The 20,110-nt window shown below is 42.2% G+C and overlaps 1 protein-coding gene across 1 annotated transcript in view; it reads left to right on the plus strand.

Moving 5' to 3' along the window:
- The first annotated feature begins 64 nt into the window (after window positions 1–64).
- The window catches only part of XPC (XPC complex subunit, DNA damage recognition and repair factor), a 52,230-nt gene continuing 32,184 nt past the window's right edge, over window positions 65–20,110 (plus strand). Inside the window, exons 1-5 of the mRNA XM_049861914.1 lie at window positions 65–253; window positions 11,039–11,237; window positions 14,837–14,955; window positions 17,751–17,874; window positions 18,923–19,007. Coding sequence (XP_049717871.1) covers window positions 148–253; window positions 11,039–11,237; window positions 14,837–14,955; window positions 17,751–17,874; window positions 18,923–19,007 — 633 coding nt within the window. The 5' untranslated portion in view covers window positions 65–147. The remainder of the gene's footprint in view (window positions 254–11,038; window positions 11,238–14,836; window positions 14,956–17,750; window positions 17,875–18,922; window positions 19,008–20,110) is intronic.

Consider the following 20,110-nt stretch of genomic DNA (forward strand, 5'->3'; position numbering starts at 1 on the left):
TTCACTTTGGCCATTCGGAGCTGGGGCGGAGCTTGTCCAAGCCGGAGGGGGTGTGGCCATCCCCGCCCCGCTCAGGGGCGGAGCTCGCGCGCAGGCTGGTTTCCGCGGCCGGATGCGTCACTCGCGTGCAGAATCTCACCGGGAGCTATGGGTCGGAGACGTGCTGTCGGCGGGGAGCCGCGGCGACGCCAGCCACGCGGACGGAACGCTGAAGACCGGAACCCGGCCCGGCGTGAGGAGGAGGAGGAGGCAGGTGAGAGCGAGGCCGACAGGGCCGAGGGGTGAGATGCTGAGGGCGGGCGGGAGGCAGGCCCGCGAGCGGATGCGTGAGACGGTGTTACTTAACGATCGGCTAGGGAGGCAGGCGGAGCCCTGCCGGGCCGTTATGTAACTGGTCCGGCCCTCCCCGACTTCCCTGCGCCTTTGTCCTCCACACCACGAGTGTAATGTGTCCCGAGCCATCCCCCTGGAGACCTACCTGACCACGAGCTCACCTGCATAATCTCCTTCCTGCTCCCTGTTACCCACAGGATAAAACCGAGTGTTACCTGTCTCATCGCAGATGCTCAAGGCTGAATGGGGAAGAGACGTTGCAGTGTTTTGCATGTCCCCAGAAGACGGACCAGGGCGTAGAATTACTTTAGTGTGCTGACTCCCAGAGTAATATCTTCAGCTAAGTCTTACCCAGAGTTCCAGTCTAGGCTCTGACTCTATTTCTTTATGGAGCTCTTGCATATGAATTGGCTTCTTATATTTATCACAGGTAAAGCAAAGCTCTTCCATTTCCCCTTTAAACTTGTTCCTTCCCCAGTTTTTCTCATCTCAGTAAGTAAGCCCTTCAGCCACTTGTTAAAGCAAAATCCTCCTTTCCTGCCTTTTCCTTATGTACACAACATTGCAATCCATCAGCGAGTCTTGTCAATTCAACCTCAGAAATAGATCTCATACCTGACTGCTTCTTTTAATTTTCGTCACCACAGCCCTTGTGCAAACCACCATCACTTTCAGTTAAATGACTGCACTTGTCTCTTTCCTGGTCTCCCTCTTTGCCTCATTCCCCTGCAGTGGGTTCTCCACTCAGCAGACTCAGATCATGCTACTTCAAACTCCAGGGCTTCACATTGTTATTAGCATAAAATCCAAATTCCTTACCATGACTTACAAGATCCTGCATGATTTGGCTACTGCTGCCTCTCCTACCACTGTTTTCCTTGCCAGATATGCTTCTTACTGGCCTCCTTTCTGTTCCTCAAACTTGCCAAATTATTTCTCACCTTGAGCCCTTGCCTTTAATGTTCCTTCTGCCTAGAATGTCCTTCCTGGCTCTTGCCATGGCTGATTTCGTCCATCCCTTTAGGTCTCAACCCAGAGCTTTCTGTCTAAGGTGGACGTCCCCAAGTACTCTATCATACCCAGTGCCGTTGAGTCGATTCTGACTCATAGTGACCCTACAGGACAGAGTAGAACTGCCCCATAGAGTTTCCAAGAAGCGCCTGGCAGATTCGAACTGCTAGTGCCCCAATTATTGCCCTCATAAGTCTTATCGTCTGTAATGCTCTTGTTAATTTATTGTTTCTTTTGCCTGTCTCACCAGAATTTAAGTTCCATGAACACGTGTCACTTTTTGTTGTATCCCATTTTTGTCTTCCCCTCATCCCCACATATAGGAAGTGCTCAATAGATATTTTGAGTAATTGCCGAATGCGTGCTCAAGGAGGGATTTCTGGGGTTCCAGAAATAACTGGGTAGAAGATTTGTTTAGGTAACCAGTAAGAGTTCCTGTAACACTAGATTCTATGATTTTGTACATATTATAAGTTCATCACCCATTAGGAAGGAGTCAAGTGGTAATAATTCCTAAACTTAGGCGATGATTTACCTTATATTTAAATAATAATGTGAGTTCCTTTGTATTCATTCATTTACTCATGTGTTCATTGAAGTGAAATTTTTTTGAGTACCTACTATGTGCTGTACATGATGAGCTAGGTGACATGAGAGATAGAGATTTCCTGGGGGAGCTTAGAGTATACTAGTGTTGATGTGACATTTGCACATAAAATATCTAAGGTGAGGTATATTAAACATCATGGGAGAAGGTACAAAAGCCTTTGTGGCTTCCAAAGGAATAATCAAGTTTGACTGGAGAAATTGTGAAATGCTCTCTGAAGGAGTTATGTTTGATCTTTGACTTTAAGGATGGATAATCTTAGCAAGCAGCCTTGAAAGCCAGTGGATGTTCTAGTCAGAGGGAATGTATTCTGAATGTTACAGTTGAAAACTTACAGGTTTTAATAGGATGGAAATGTTTCCTTTCTGGGTAGTATTCATCCCAGCTCAACACTTACCCTGGGAGCCAGCTTGATATAGCTCTAACACAGTGGTTATGTGCACGTGTGTAAATTATTTTAGGCAAATAATTTAACCTTTCTGAAGCTCATCTGTGAAACAATCTTACCTTGCAGGGTGATTGTGAATGTTCATAGTGATAGCATATAAAGCTTCTGGCCTGGCACCTGGTCCCAAGTTAGAGCTAGCTAATATCATTCAGCTTAAACGTAGGTGTCTTAGCCTCAGTTCTCTAGAGGAGCAAAACCAATGAAGTATACATAAAGATACATAGAGAGAGAAATTTTACTTCAAGGAAATTGTTCACACAGTTGCTGAGGCTGGTAAGACCCACATCCATAGGTCAGGCAGCAGGCTGAAGACCTCTGCTGGTTCACGTGGTTGCAGGAGCTGATGAACCCAAAATGTGCAGGTCAGGCAGCAGGCCAGAGACTCCTGCACGCTTGAGTCCCAAGAACTGGAGGTCAGGAGATGAGAAGAGTCCAAGTTGAGAAAGAGAGGGAGCTTTTCCAGAATATCCTTTTATATACCAGAGGCAAGCTGCACCCCCAAGGGGACTCCCCTTTCGACTGATTGGCTGCTCACATCAAATCATAAAATAGAAGGTAATTATATAGTGTCTGCCAAACCACTGAGAATTAGCCTAACCAAGTTGACACATAACATTAACCATCACAGTAGCTAAGGATACCCCCAGGCTTCACTCAGACTTTGCCAGCCAGCAGAGTTAAAACAAGTTTCCAAGGCAGCTTCCGGGATCTGAAGAGTTATAATCTTTGCTGTGGTTCAGTGGAGGGGCACAGACTTAGCAATTGTGGTTTGGGCTGCAGGTGACACTGCCGATGACTCTTCAGTGTAGAAATTCTTATAGAACTCTCGGTTTTAACAGCATGCAAATGAAAGTGACACTTGGTTGCTTGCGGCAGTTAGGAACAAAGAAAACAGTCTTCCACATTATTTGTTTATATTGGGGCACCTCTGATTTCTTCATAATTCTTTCATTGATGTAATTCATTAATTCCTTCAACAAATATTAACTGAGCATCTACTATTTCCAGGCACTATTCTGTGTGCTGAAAGTGAAAAAGACAGACAAGGTCCCTGCTCTCATAATGCTTATATTCTTTTGGGAGGGGTGGGTAAGGTAGACAACAAGTTAAAAAAAAATTCACATGGCAATAAGAGCTATGAAGAAAATAAAACAGGATGCTGTAATAAAGCTGATAGAGATAGCTAATAGGATGAGTAGCCAGGGAATGCCGCTAAGGAGTGATATTTTGAGCCAATTATTGGATATTGTGAAGGAGCCATTCATAGGAAGTCGTGGGGAGAAAGAGTTCTCCAGAGTAAACAGTAGGTTCAAAGGTTCTTAGTGTATCGATTATATCTGACAGTCTAGGAGCCCTGATCATCAAAGACAAAGTTGAGGAGTCGGACTGAGCGGCAGAGGGAGGGAGAGAAAATTCAGAAGCAGGGTGCCAGTCTTGAGCTAGCCAGCACCCTGCAGGCTGGTTCAGCTGGTGCACGTGGCCATAGACCTGTGTGAGCCAATTCAACAGCATAGGTCCTCGTTAGCATAGGGATATATTCCTAAAGTCTATTTTCAGCTGCAGCAGCCAAGGGGGAGTTGCAGGTTCGTGATATTTGACACTGCCCTGCCCATTAAGCAGGGTCCTTACCCATCCACATCAGGGGCCTGAGGACTGGCAGTTTCACTCATTCCACCTAGTCACCCATGACAGGGGTCCAAGAATAAGTGGTGCCTCTCAGATCTTAAGCCAACAGCATTGGGTGCCCAAAGTCCAGCTGCAAAATCCACCCACCTACACACTCTGGGGGACAGGGATATGCTTTCCACCTAGGCACTCAAGGACAGCCATCAGCCCCCTACCTTGCTCAGCACATAACTGCCTATTAAAGTCAGATACCTGTGCCCGTTCCAGTCACCGCTACATAGCCCTGCGTGTCAAGGACTATAGGTGAGAGTCTGCACCATGCACTCGGTTACCAATGACCTGGGCAACTGAACTGAATCCACACAAGAAAAGTAAACAGACTCCTGGGCTCACACACTGAGCAGCAGCTCTAACCACCTGGTCACAGGATGTGAGAGCTTCAGAGACACCAATAACGACAGGGACTCACATGCCCAGCTTATTTGGGCATATCAAAACAAAACAACACAAAAAGCTAGGACATAGTAAGGAATTATGCAATAAATAAATATAATTATTGATGAGTCAGAGACAAAAGCCAATATCAAATCACATAAAGAAGCAGGTCTAGATGGCTCCAGCAAGAGACCAGAATAAAGAAACAGGAAACATTCTGGAGGAAGAGAAGGTCCTGGAATTACCAGAGTTAGAGTTCAAAAGATTAATATACAGAGCTCTTCAGGAGATGGGGCAAAACTCAGACCAAGCCAAGGAACACACAGACAAAGCAATACACGAATTCAGGAAAACAATACAAGAACAGAATGACAAATTTAACAGGCTGCTAGAAACCATAGGGAGACAGCAAATAGAAGTGCAAAAGATTAACAATAAAATTTCAGAATTAGACAACTCAGTAGAAGGCCATAGGAGCAGAATTGATGCAATGAAAGTCAGAATTACTGAGATTGAAGAAAACCCCTTGATACCAATTTATTTGAGGAAAAGTCACATAAAAAAATTTTTTTTTCAATGAAGAAACTCTGAAAATTATGCGGGTTAATATCAAGAGGAAAAACCTACGAGCATTTGGAGTACCAGAATGGGGGTGGGGGGCGCAGATAACAGAAAATGCAGAGAGAATTGTCGAAGATTTGCTGGCAGAAAACTTCCCTGTTGTTGTGAAAGATGAGAAGATATCTATCCAAGAAGCTCATCAAACCCCACACAGGGTAGATCCCAAAAGAAAGTCACCAAGACATAAGCAAACTTGCCAAAAAAAAAAAAAAAAAGATAAAGAGAGAATTTTAAGAGCAGTTAGGGATAAATGAAAAGTCACCTACAAAGGAGAGTCAATAAGACTAAGCTCTGACTACCCAACACAAACCATGCAGGCAAGAAGGCAATGGAGTGACATATATAAAGCCTTTAAGAAAAAAAGTGCCGACCAATTACATATCCAGCAAAACTATCAAATATGATGGCAAAATTAGGGCATTTCCACATAAACAGAAGTTAAGGGAATTTGTAAAAACCAAACCAAAATTATAAGAAATATTAAAGGGAGTCCTCCAGCTAGAGAACCAGCAATATCAAACAACAAGCCAAGACTAGAACACGGGACGGAACTACCAGATATCAACCCAGATATGGAAGTTGCAAAAATAAGTCAAAGCTAAAAGACTAAGAATGGGGAAACAGAGACATTGATAATGTACACAATGACAACATTAAAACAAAAAAGAGGGACTAAATAATGTAGTCATAGAACTTTCATAATAGAAAGGAAGTTAAGGTGATATCAAGAAATAAAATATTGGTTTAAACTTAGAAAAATAGAGGTAAATTTTAAGGTAACCACAAAGGAAACTATTAAATCTACCCATCAAAATAAAAAAACAAGAGAAACATAAAGATTCAGCAAATTCAAAATCAGTGATAATGAAAAAGATGAAAAGAAAATATAAAGGAAAAGCGCTCAGCACAGAAAATTAAGTAGAACAAAGAAGCTGTCAACACCACTGGGCAGCAGGGGGACAATACATCAAAATGACAGCATAAAACTAATGCCTGTCAATAATTACACTGAATGTAAATGGACTAAATGCACCAATAAAGAGAGAGTGACAGTATGAATAAAAAAAAATCCGTCTATATGCTGCCTACAAGAGACACCTGTTAGACTCAAAGATGCAAACAAACGAAAACTCAAAGGATGGAAAAAAAATACATCAAGCAAACAACGAAAAAAGAGCAGGAGTGGCAATATCGATCTCTGACAAAATAGACTTTAAAGCAAAATCTACCATAAGGAATAAGGAAGGACACTATATAATGATTAAAATGTCAAAATACCAGGAGGGCATAACCATAATAAATATATATGTACTCAACGACAGCTACAAAGTACATAAAACAAACTCTAACAGCATTGAAAAGAGAAATAGACAGCTTAACAATAATAGCGGGAGACTTCAACACACCACTTTTGGTGAAGGACAGAACATCTAGAAGGAAACTCAGTAAAGACGCGGAAGATCTGAATGCCACAGTCAACCAGCTTGATCTCATAGACATATACAGAACACTCCACCCAACAGCAGCCAAGTATACTTTCCAGTGCACATGGAACATTCTCCAGAATAGACCACATATTAGGCCATAAAGCAAGCCTTAACAGAATCCAAAACATCAAAATATTACAAAGCATCTTTTCTGACCAGGTACGCAGGGATGGTTCAACATTAGAAAAACAATCAATGTAATCCATCATATACATAAAAGACAAGAACCATATGATCTTATCAATTGATGCAGTAAAGGCATTTGACAATGCCCAACACCCGTTCATGATAAAAACATGAAAATAGGAATAGAAGAGAAATTCGTTAACATACTAAAGGGATTTATACAAAACCAACAGCCAACATTATTCTAAATGGAGAGAGCCTGGAAGCATTCCTCTTGAGAACGGGAACCAGACAAGGATGCCCTTTATCACCGCTCTCATTCAACATCACGCTGGAGGTCTTAGCCAGAGTAATAAGGTTAGAAAAACAAATAAAGGCCATCCAGATTGGTAAGGAAGAAGTAAAAGTATCCCTATTTGCAAAGTGATATGATGTTATATGCAAAAAATCTCAAAGAATCCACGAAAAAACTACTGGAACTAATAGAAGAGTTCAGCAGAGTATCAGGATACAAGATAAACATACAAGAATCAGTTGGATTCCTCTACACCAACAAAGAGAACTTTGAAAAGGAAATCACCAAATCAGTACCATTTACAATAGCCCCCAAGAAGATAAAATACTTAGGAATAAACCTAACCAGAGACGTAAAAGACCTATACAAAGAAAACTACAAGACACTACTGTAAGAAACCAGAAGAGTCCTACGTCAGTGGAAAAACATACCACGCTCGTGGATAAACCGCTTATGGATAGGAAGGCTCAATGTTGTGAAAATGTCAATACTACCCAAAATGATCTGCAATCCTGATCCAATTTCCAAAACAAGATGGAGAAACAATTTATCAACTTTATATGGAAAGGGAAGAGGCCCAGATAAGTAAAGCATTACTGAAGAAGAACAAAGTGGAGGCCTCATATGACCTGATTTTAGAACCTGTTATACTGCCATGGTAGTCAGAACAGCCTGGGACTGGTACAGCAACAGACACAGAGACCAATGGAACAGAATTGAGAACCCAGATGTAAATTCATCCACCTGTGAGCAGCTAATATTTGACAAAGGCCCAAAGCCCGTTAAATGGGGAAAAGACAGTCTCTTTAGCAAATGGTGCTGGCATAACTGGATATCCATTTGCAAAGAAATGAAACAAGACCCACACCACATACCATGTACAAAAACTAACTCAAAATGTACAAAGACCTAAATATAAAATCTAAAACGATAAAGATCGTGGAAGAAAAAATAGGGACAACGCTAGGAGCCCCGATACATGGCATAAACAGAATGCAAACCATAACTAACAATGTACAAACACCAGAAGAGAAACTAGATGACTGGGAGCTCCTAAAAAATCCAACAGCTATGCTCATCAAAAGACTTCACCAAAAGAATAAAAAGAGAACCTACAGACTTGGAAAAAAATTTGGTTACAACATATCCTATCAGGGTCTAATCTCTAAAATCTACAAGATACTGGAACACGTCAACAACAAAAAGACAAATAACCCAATTAAAAAATGGGCAAAGGATATGAACAGACACTTCACCAAAGGAGACATTCGTGTGGCTAACAGATACATGAGGAAATGCTCACGATCATTAGCCACTAGAGAAATGCAAATCAAAACTACAATGAGATACCATCTCACCCCAACAAGGCTAGCATAATCCAAAAACACAAAATAACAAATACTGGAGAGGTTGTGGACAGACTGTAACACTTACGCACTGCTGGTGGGAATGTAAAATGGTACGGCCACTTTGGAAAACAATTTGGTGCTTCTTTCAAAAGCTAGAAATAGAAGTACCAAATGATCCAGCAATCCCACTCCTTAGAATATATCCTAGAGAAAGAAGAGTTGTCGCATGAATAGATATACGCACACCCATGTTCATTACAGCACTGTTCACAATAGCAAAACAGATGGAAGCAACCTAGGTATCCATCAGCAGACAAATGGATAAACAAGTTATGGTACATACACACAATGGAATACTATACAATAATAAAGAACAGTGATGAATCCGTGAAACATTGCACAACATGGATGAATCTGGAGGGCATTATGCCAAGTGAAATTAGTCACAAAAGGACAAATACTGTATGAGACCACTATTATAAGAACTCAAGAAAAGTTTGAGCACAGAAGAAAACATTCTTTGATGGTTACGAGGGTGAGGAGGGAGGGAGAGGGGAATTCACTAACTAGGTAGTAGATAAGAATCATCTTAGGTAAAGGGAAGGACAACACACAATACAGGGGAAGTCAGCACAACTGGACCAAAGCAAAAGCTAAGATGTTTCCTGAAGACAACCAAACACCTTGAGGGACAGAGTAGTAGCGGCAGGGGTCTGGGGACCATGGTTTCAAGGGACATCTAGGTCAATTGGCATAACAAAGTTTATTAAAATATTCTGCATCTCACTTTGATGAGTGGTGTCTGGGGTCTTAAAAGCCTGAGTGGCCATCTAAGATGCATCAATTGGTCCCAGCCCATTTGGAAAAAAAGAGAATGAAGAACACCAAAGACAAGGAAAACATTAGCCCAAGAAACAAAAGACCAAAAAATCAAAACCCATTGCCATAGAGTCCATTCTGACTCATAGTGACCCTATAGGACAGAGTAGAACTGCCCCATATGGTTTCCAAGGAATGCCTGTTGGATTGGAACTGCCAGCCTTTTGATGAGCAGCCATACCTCTCATGTCCACATGAACCAGAGACTCCATCAGCCTGAGATCAGAAGAACTAGATGGCGCCCGGCTACTACCAGTGACCTCCCCGACAGGGAACATAACAGAGAGCCACTGAAGGAGTGGGAGAAAAGTGCAGAACAGAGCTCAAATTCACGGAAACAAACTAGACTTAATGGTCTGACAGAGACTGTAGGAACCTCCAAAACTCTGGCCCCTAGATGCTCTGTTAACCCAGAACTAAAACCATTCCTGAGACCCACTCTTCAGTTAAAGATTAGACTGGAGTATAAAACAAAACGATACTCATGACGAGTGTGCTTTTTAGTTCAATCAGATGCAGGAGACCAAATGGGCAGCTCCTGTCCAGAGGCAGGATGGGAAGGCAGGAAGTGACAGGAACTGGTTGAATGGACATAAGAAACTGGGGATGGAAAGGGGAAGTGTGCTGTCATGCTGTAGGGATTGCAACTAATGTCGCATAACAATATATGTATAAATTTTTGTGTGAGAAATTAACTTGAGCTATAAACTTTCACCTAAAGGACAACAAAAAAAAAATTAACTTAGTAATGTAGTTATTTATATGTAAATAAACAGCATACTTTTGGATAGCCTAATTTAATAAAACCAAATGTTTGTTCACTGTTTAAAATTTTTTATATTTGTTTCATTGTTGTTTTTGAGAATATACACAGCAAAACATCAATTCAGCAGTTTCTACATGTACAATTTAGTGACATTGATTACATTCTTCGAGTTGTACAACCATCCTCACCTTCCTTTTCTGAGTTGTTCCTCCCCAATTAACATAAACTCACTGCCCATTAAGTTTCCTGTCTAATCTTTTGAGTTGCTATTGTCAGTTTGATCCCATATAGATAGATCTTGAAGGAGCATAATGCCCAAGGCAGACATTCTTTACTAGTTCAGCTAAATTGTTATTTGATTGTAAGAAGACTTTAGGGTTTAAGGTTTAAAGATGATCTCAGGTCAGTAGTTTCAGGGGTTGTTTACTTTTTTATGTTTTCCTTTAACAAAATATAACTATAATTATTTTAAGAAAATAAAGTTTTTTTTTTAAGTTATTATGGCATCCCTAAATTTTTTTTGAAGTGGCTGGTATACGAGTGTTATTTGGGTAATAGCTGTATGTGATTTGAGCAGAGTTTGGTTTTGAAAAATGGCAGAAACAGAGATTAGTAGAAATAAGATTGTGGTAAAACTCAGGCATGTTTATGAACTTAAAGTATTTCACTCAATGCGAGTGAATTATCTCTAAAACAAATAAATAGTCTTGGCAGGTAGTAAGCAAGCACAGTATTAATAGAGTCATGTTTTTTCCTTGCCGGAGATTAACTAAAATTTAAGGTTTGAAAGTTAGATTTTATTTGAATCATATGGGGCTCCGATGAGTAGAAGAAAATGCTGATTAAAGTAGATGGTTTTTAGTGTGAACATAGACTACATTAAAGGCAAAAAGGGGCTGAAAGCTGGTTGTTGACCAGACATGGTGGTGAACTGGTGATGGAGATAGGGTTTGGAGAGAGGTTGCAGAAGATGACGTTTTATAACCCTGACCATTAAACCACACTGCCTCCACCTTTTTTGTTGACCCTCACCTTATGTTCCATTGGTCACTCAGATGTCCTTGAAGATGAGAAACCCCCAAAGAAGACCCTTCTTTCCAAAGTTTCACAAGGAAAGAAAAGGAAAGGCTGCAGTGATCCTGGGGGCCCAGCTGATGATGGTCCAGCAAAGAAGAAAGTGGCCAAGGCGACTGCTAAATCCAGACGCCTCAAGGTTATAAAGGATGAAGCCCTCAGTGATGGGGAAGATTTCAGGTGAGATGGCTAAAAAGCTATGGCCAGGTCTTGATAGTTCCGTTCAGAGAGGTGTAGGCAATGGAGCTTGCTCTCTGTGCTTGTCAATGTGCTCCATGGAAAAAAATTAGACCTTTGAATCTTCTAGATAAAGAGCTCAGCCCAGTAAGAGCTGAAAAGATCTTAATGATTCTATAGTTTACCTCCTGAATTTCGCAGATGAGGACAGTGATAGCCTGGAAAAAGTGATTTATTCATGGTTACGCAGCTAGATACTGGCAAAACCAGGCAGAACCCAGGTCTTCTGACTCATGGTCCAATGCTGTTTCTACTACGTAAAGATATTAAAAAAAAAAAAACCCAGTGCCGTCGAGTCGATTCCAACTCATAGCGACCCTATAGGACAGAGTAGAACTGCCCCACAGAGTTTCCAAGGAGCACCTGGCCGATTCAAACTGCCAACCCTTTGGTTAGCAGCTGTAGCATTTAACCACTATGCCACCAGGGTTTCTAGCCACAAAGATATTAGATATATACAAAATACCTGCCATGCCAGCCTTATCTCCCATACTCTCCTTTATCTCATACACTCTATTCCTACCCAGCTGGCCTTCTCATCTTTCACTCAACAGGTTCTCGTACTTCACTACCCCTAAGTTATGCTCATATTGTTCCTTCTACCTGGACTGCTTTCTTCCATCTTAGAAGAGGCAGATCAGAAGCCATCTACTCTACGAAGTCTTCATTGATTTTCCCCACTTTCCTCGTCTGATTTCCTACAGCATCTCTCTAGGGTGCAGCATGCTGTGTCTGCCTTATATTGCCCTTATTCGTGTACATAATATCTATCCCTGCCTGCTACACAGTCAGTCCTCAGAGGGCTGGAGCCATACCTGGCTCATTTTCACGGACCTTGTGGCATCTAGGGCAGAGTATTTTATTTTGCAGAAACTAAGGCAGTGTCGCCGTGAATGAAGATTCATATTAATCTATAGTGAACTATGACTATAAGCTTACTAAGCACTTGATTGGAGCCCCGGTGATGCAGTGGCTAAGAGCTATAGCTGCTAACCGAAAGGTCAGCTGTTTGAATCAACCAGCTGTTCCTTGGAAACCACATGGGGCAGTTCTCCTCTGCCCTATAGGGTCACTTTGAGTCGGAATCAACTCCATGGCAATGGATTTGGTTTTTTGTTTTGGAAGCTCTTGATTACCTGCTTCCTTCCGTGCTTCAAAAATAAGTCCTCACAATCTAACCGAAATCCAGCAACCTCACCAGTCCTGGCATAGGAACATAGCCCAGCAGGGGGCAGCAGGAGAAAGGAACACAGGAAAGCATATCAATTTACCACCGTGCTTCATCTCTTGTCCTTTTCCCAAAACTGCGCAGTGTAATAGTTTCTCGCATATATGGCTTTTCTGGCCTTTGGGTTTATAATTGTGCCAAAAATCATTGAACCACAGCCTGCCCTGAGATTGGTTTATTTTATGTACGTTGCAGAGATTGGACAGTTTACCATGCAAAGAAGGTGGGTAAAACTCTTGTGAGGATTGGTTGATTACTTTGCTAATTAGGTGATGATGGCCTACAGATGGGAATGGTCAGTTCATGGTCTTGGTGGAAGGAGTAGGCTTGTAAAAAGGTCACTTCCACAGAGTAAGGAGGATCTCACTACCAGCAAGAAGAAGCGCATAGAGCAATATGCATCCTTTGGGCCCAGGGTTCCTGTACTGAAAACGTAGATCCAGGACAGGGAGCTGTAACACTGGAGACAATGCGAGGCAGGCACAGCAGCATGAACAGCAGTACAAGTGGCGGAAACCAGGAGACCAGCATGAAATGACTGCAGTGGGCTTCCTGGCCCACGGAACAAGGGGCTGCAGTGGGTTTGCCAACCCACAGAGTGGGAGAGAGCTGAGTCCCTTCAGGCGGAAGGCTTGCTGGCACAGTGGGGTCCCTCCAGGCACTTGTCAACGGATCCAAAGCTCGGCCCAGCAGGACAGAGGCCAGGCCCAGGGGGACTCTGCAGCAGAACACCGACCAGGGTCCAGTGGCAGAAGGCCTGAGTGAAGGGTCTGCCTGTAGACATGGCTGATAAGCAGCTGAGAGCTACCTCAGAAGCCCTCCTGATTAATGAACTGTATCCTGTCCCCTGAGTTGTTGTTACCTCCAAGTTGATCCTGATCCTGAATTGCAGCATGTTGCTTCCCTGATAAACCACATTTAAATCATGGTCAGTGAGTTCTGTGTGGCCATTGCAACAAATTACCGAACCCAGCAGAGAAGTAGTGCCATGGGGAAGACGGCTGGTGTCAGAATTGCAGAATTTGGACAGTGGAGGTATACCTCAGGAATCAGCTTTGTGCTGATCTTGATTCTCCTCCCCCCTCGTGAATTTAGATGGCACTGACGCTACTGCGTTACAGATGGCCTCTGAGCTTCCTGCTTCCCAGTTGCCTCCTCTCACTAGTTAGTTGAATTCTCTCTCTTCAGAACCACGATGCTGCCAAGGAAAGCTCTGGGTCCACCTTCCCCTCTCAACTGAGAGGTGACTGTGGCCAGACCCCGTAGTGTATGAATGTTCTGCTGTGTTTATCCTGAGGAGAAATTTGGTGTTAAGAGAAAGCAGTAGGCTAAAAAGAGCATATATGTATTATAAGAATGGAAGACTGAGGATTGGTTATTTTAAATGTCTCCGTTAAAATCTTAGATAATATTCTCATACCAAAAGCAAATATCAAAGTTTATAAAAGCTAAAAGTAACTTACTGCTGTAAACACATTTTATACATGAATTTTCTGAAATACATTTTTTAGTATACACATTAGCTGCCATTAAGTCTTGTGCCAGTATTTAGCTAGTTATTTATCTATGTAGTTATACCTAGCTAGCTATCCAGGTTGCTGGTATTTATGACATACCTACATATAGTCACATCCTCACTTAACTTGAACTGAGAACTGCCAACTTCTCTATCCTTACATCATATTTCTCAAAGGTGGGAGGGGAAACTTTTTGAATTGGCTCGTAGTAGGATCAGCAAATGTGAATTCTCTTCTTGCTGGCCTCCATCTGCACGTATATATGCACACAGCTTTCACTTCTGGACTTCACATTACTGTTTTTTCTAACGTTTCCCTTACCACTTCCAAGCACAGCTATGTTTTCCTTCACTCAGCTCTGACCAGACCAGACCTGTTGCCGTCGAGTCAATTCTGACTCATAGCGGCCCTATAGGACAGAGTAGAACTGCCTCATCGGGTTTCCAAGGAGCGCCTGGTAGATTCAAATCGCCGACCTTTTGGTTAGCAGCCGTAACTCTTAAACCTGTAGGCCACCAGGGTTTCCAGTTCGCTCAGCTCTAGGTGTAGGTTTATGGAGTTCTTTCTGTTCTGACAGCACACCTAGTATTGCACTGATGCTCAGAGCGCATCTTACTGAGAATCCGAGACCTGTGCTCACGGAGGAAATGAGGCTCAGAGCTCACAAACCATCTTTAAAACATTGCAGCAGATTTAAGAGTAACGTGGAAGGAAGAGTCTTTAAATTCCCTGTAGCTTAAATGAAACCCTAGGTTCTCAGAGCCTTTTTCATCTTCCTTCCTATGACCTTTCCACAGGAACTTCCCAGGTGCCCACAAGAAGGCAAAACATCAAAAGAAAGAGGCTCCCGTTGACGAAGATAGCAGTGAAGGAGAAGTTGAGGACGAAAGTGAAGAGGATTGGGAAGAGGTAGAAGGTAAAACATCTTCCTTTGCTTTCAGAACTGATTTTGTTTGTTTTCTGTTTGATTCTGTTTGGAGTCTTATCAGTTACTGCAATCCCGTTATTTTCTTTTGAAACTAATAAGACCAAAGATAAGGTTGCAGTTTTTTTAGGGACTTAGTTTTAGAAAAATTCATGACGAGGTTAGCAAAGAAGGTTGTATATTCTCTTCCTCTGGTAATAATCAACAGAGTAGACATAGAGAGGCAGTGTGATGCAGTAGAAGGAGCAAGGTTTTGAAGGTAGTCAGACCTGGATTCAGAACTCAACTGTGTGACCTCAAGCAAGTAACTTACCCTCTCTGAGCTTAAGTGTTTTTTTACTAGTAACGTTCAGTGAACATTGAATGCCTGCTGTATGCTGTGCATTATTATAAAAAATATCCTTTATAACTTTTTCTCTTTTTTTTTTTACAATCCAATCAAGGTATAAACCTTGTATTCGGTTGTTTTGTCTCTTTAGTCTCTTTTAATTGAGAGCAGTGTTCCTACCCACCCATTCAGATTTTTTTGCTTTTCATGATCCTGCCTTTTTTGAAGAGTCCTGATCTCTGGTTTTGTAGAATGTCTCATGTTCTGGTTTTATCTGATTATTTTCTCATGTTATTGTTAAACTTATTTCATTATCCCCCGTATCTCTTATAAACTGTAAGTTAAATCCAAAGACTTGATTGGATTTAGATTAAACATTTTTTTGGCAAAAGTACTTCCAGTGATGCTTTGTATTTAATATTGCATCCATTAAGGGGCATTTTTTTTTAATGTCAGATTGAGAGTAGCCCTGAAGGCGCAGTGGTTAAAGTGTTTGACTGTTGACTGAAGGGTCAGTGGTTCGAACCTACCAGCTGCTCCGCAGGAGGAAGATGTGGCAGTCTGCTTCCATAAAGATTTACAGCCTCAGAAACTCTGTGGGGCAGTTTTACTGTGTCCTGTAGGGCCGCTATGAGTTGGAATCGACTCGACAGCTACAGGTTTTATCTCATTTAACCCATAAAACAACCAGTAGAAGTAGTCTTTAGATGAGGAATCTAAGGCATAGAGATACTGAGTTGAATTAGAAACAGACTCTGTTGTCAAGGAGCTGACATTCATGTGTGTATTTTAGTAGACACTTATTCTTTTCCCTAAAACAATAAAAAAGCCAAATGAGAACACTCTCCCAGTCTCTGTATACTAAAATAACACCATAGTTTGCTTTGTATAGTCACGATTGAATACTAAAAACCAAACCCATTGCCGTCGAGTCAATTCCGACTCATAGTAACCCTAGAGGACAGAGTAGAACTGCTCCATAGTGTTTCCAAGGAGCGGCTGGTGGATTTAAACTCTTGATCTTTGGGTTAACAGCCGAACTCTTAACCACTGTACCACCAGGGCTCCAGAGTCATGATTTAGGTGTCTGTTTTTCACCCTGACTTGTAAATTTGTCAATGACAAGGAATGAATCTTTTTCATTTCTTTATCAACCACACTGCCCACAAACACTAGTTGCAATGAGGTAAGTTTCCTGAGCTGGGTCGAATTGTGAACTTCACTAGTAAAAGCACTTTTAAAGAAGTTCTGGGCCTAGAAGTAATGATGCCACAGTGGCAACAAGCTCACTTAATGCCAAGATCTTGTTTCTCTCTGTCATTCCCTACTAAAATGAACCAGGGCTTCTTGGAGAAAAGAGGCTGATCATTCCAAGTCTGGAGAAGGAAAGTACAAGGTGAGCCTGGAATATCTCACTATGTCAGGAAACAAAAATATTCTCAAAAACTAATGTGGCTGTGTCAAAGGACATGGTAGCTAGCTTAAAGGGGCTCCCACTAGCCAAATGGGGTAGATGCTAAAGATTAAACAGCATAGTGGTAACTGATTATAACATACTTAAGTTTTTTTTAAAACCTCCACGTTCATAGTTATATTAAAATAAATGGATAAATACAGTTTTTGAAAGCTCTTCTTTATAGATGAAAGTCAGATGATAAATGTGTATAAAATGACAGAATGGGAAAATTACCACTTTGCAATCCTCAATATAATAATCTTTGTTTCAGTCAAGATCATCAGTGTATGCTAAAACTGTTAAGTAAAAAAGTTATTGGGGACAAGATATTTAGGTTTAACATATCACTCCAAAACCCAGACTGGTTGCTGTCAAGTTGATGCCAGTTCACAGCGATCCTATAGACGGAGTGGAACTGCCTCCTAGGGTTTCCAGGCTGGTGAATTTGAACCGCTGCCCTTTTGGTTACCAGCTGAGCTCTTAACCACTGTGCCAGGAAGTTTCCAACATATCACTCCAGGGAAAAATGTACCCTGACAATGGTGCAGTCTGGAGGCATCACCTTAATCAAGTAATCAAACTTAGCATCACTAATAGAGGGGCAACCTGACATTCAAAACCAAATCTAAACCCATTGCCGTTGAGTCAATTCCGACTCAGTCCGACGCATAGCAACCCTAGAGGACAAAGCAAGACTGCCCCATAGGGTTTCCAAGACTTTAAATCTTTACAGAAACCGACTGTGGATTCGAACCGCTAACCTTTCAGTTAGCAGCCTAGCACTTAACCACTGTGCCATCAGGGCTCCTTAAATGAGGCAAACACACATAAAACACTTAGCCCTGCATCTGATGCGTTGTAGGTACTCCAAACGTGGCAGGAGTAGTGGTCTCTGCACCTGGAATCCATTCCTCACTTCCTTTTTCCCAGCAGAATCTCCATTTTTTTTCAGTATAGTAGCTATTATTCTAATTACTGATTCTTTAAAATTATTATCGATAGAACTTAGTGAACCTGTGCCAGGTGATGGAGGAGAAAATGCAGCCTTCTCTAAATCTGTTCTGCCTGTGAATCCCGTGGAGATAGAGATTGAAACACCGGAGCAGGCTAAAACAAGAGAAAGAAGGTAAGATCAGACACTTGCTTCCATGTTCTTGACACATGTAATGGACAGCAGCTGCTACTCAATGAAGGCTTTTTGAGAAGCTCCTAGGAGACCAGGGGTGAGCATTAGAGTGGTCAGGAACCTAGGTCAAGAGAACCCTGGGTTCACCTTTAGGACTTGAGTGAGAGAAACCTTGTGTCCTGCCTGAGACAGAAGATAGGGAGAGGGAAATCCTCTGCGTTGAATACCTGCTATGTGCCAAAGGCTCTGCAAGTTGTCTACATCTTGCTTAATCTTTAGATCAGTATTACAATGAGGAGCCAGGGGCTCAGAGAGGTTAAGTAACTTTCCAGGAGTCACTCAGCCAGTAAGTGGAGGAGCCAAGATCTAATTCCATGTCAGTCTGACGCAACAGTCATGCTTTTCCAACCCATCACACTACAGGACTTATGGCAGTACCCCGTCATGGTAGGGAGCCCCCATTCTATCACAGGAGCCCCAGTACCTCAGCAGCCTCTGGGGGTTTGAAAATATGGACTTCAACACCTGGTATTAATTGGTTATTGAGTTCTGTGTGGTAAGCTCATTATTAAGCACAGAGGACGGAGATAATAGAATTCATTGAATAAACTTCAGGTTTTCTTGAAGATGCTTGGGACACCAACATGGAAGAAATTTTACACCAGAAGAATATCATACAGATGAGTGTGCATTAATTTAACATAAAGGTAGTAGGTGTCAAGGAGGGAATTAGTAGTCAGAAGGTTAGACAGAAAAGATGTCTTAGAAGAAGGGAGGTCCGAGACATGTTTTTGAGACATGATTTCCTGCTCGTTGAGAGGAGGGCAGTCTGGGTAGAGAATGTTCTGACCTACGGTTTGAAAGTGAGAAGGGGTAAATTGAACGCAGAAAATGGCTGACTTGCAGATTTGCGTGAGTAGCACAGCCTTCCGTAGGAAAGCAAGAAGAGTGATTCACAGGTTGTCACGAGTAAAAGGAATAGACTGGTGGAATGGGATCTGGTTTCAAGTCCCCACTCCATTCTCTGATTTTTCAATATGCATTCCAGTGAAAAGGCGAAAATGGAGTTTGAGACATATCTTCGGAGGGTGATGAAACGCTTCACTAAAGAAGTTCATGAGGACACACACAAGGTAAGAGCAAGGGATCAAGGGCGAGGACATATTTCTCCTTTTTGATGAGGCAGGGTAGTATGGAGTCAGGCCTGCAGTCAGTCGAAGCTAGGTTTTACTTCTGGCTCTGCTACCTACTAAGTGACCTTGGGCATGTCTCTTATTCTGAGCCCTAGTTTCCTTATCCATAAAGTGGAGGTAATAATAGTGCCTACCTCGGAGGATAGCTGTGAGCATTAAGCAAAATATTATATGTGGTAGGACTTAAACAGTACATACTCTTCTGCCATCTCCTCTTGTAACTGTTTAATAACATCAGTACTGATCTCAGCTAAAGTCACAGTGGGTTTTGACTTCAGGATGGTAGTATTGAACATGTATTACTGACCTAGCAAGGTGCTAGGCACTGGGGGATAGAGACATGTATAAAGCTTATTTCCTGCCAGTAAGGAGTTTATGATTTCACAGGTGGAACAAGAAAGACCTCAAAACAGACAAACTCAAGACTGTAAGCTTAGAACAATGAAAGAGAGGAGTTGTGGGTCTGAGTAGCTGAGGAAGGCTCTATTTAGGAGAAAGGACCAGGGCTGGGTCTGGGAGAAAGGACAGCTTCGAGAGATAGGGAGAGGACGGAAAGCTGGGAAGACTGCTGTGGCTGAGTTGTGGAGGGAATGGTGGGATGACCAGCCTGCCTGGCAGTGTGGAGGGCATATGTGTTGGAGACCAGTGGGAAGGGAGGACTTCGATATTCCTTTTGTTGGCAGTGGGAACTAAAGAGGGCAGGGACGAGATGGGAATGTATGGGATGGGTGGAAGAGACATGGGGTCTGCAGCTGCCATGACATCTAAAAGAAAGGAAGAAGCTTCTTTGAAGCTTGAGATTTTACGTTTTTTTTTAAGGGAGTAATTATGTAGAGGTGAAGTGAAAAGCACACAGCCAGGGCAGTGATGAGGCTGGGGAGGGTGGAGCCTCGGGGTTCTTGGGTGGGGTTACATGAGATAGCTATGCACCTTTCACTTCTTGATGGGTGTTGGAGATGAAAGAAGGGGGAGAACTGAGAAGACTGCAAGACTCGAAGCTGAAATGAGGAGAGAAAGGTAGTGTCATTGATTAAAATAGTGAA

This window comes from Elephas maximus, chromosome 20 (genome assembly GCF_024166365.1).
Source record: "Elephas maximus indicus isolate mEleMax1 chromosome 20, mEleMax1 primary haplotype, whole genome shotgun sequence".
In the NCBI taxonomy this organism is placed as follows: domain Eukaryota; kingdom Metazoa; phylum Chordata; class Mammalia; order Proboscidea; family Elephantidae; genus Elephas; species Elephas maximus.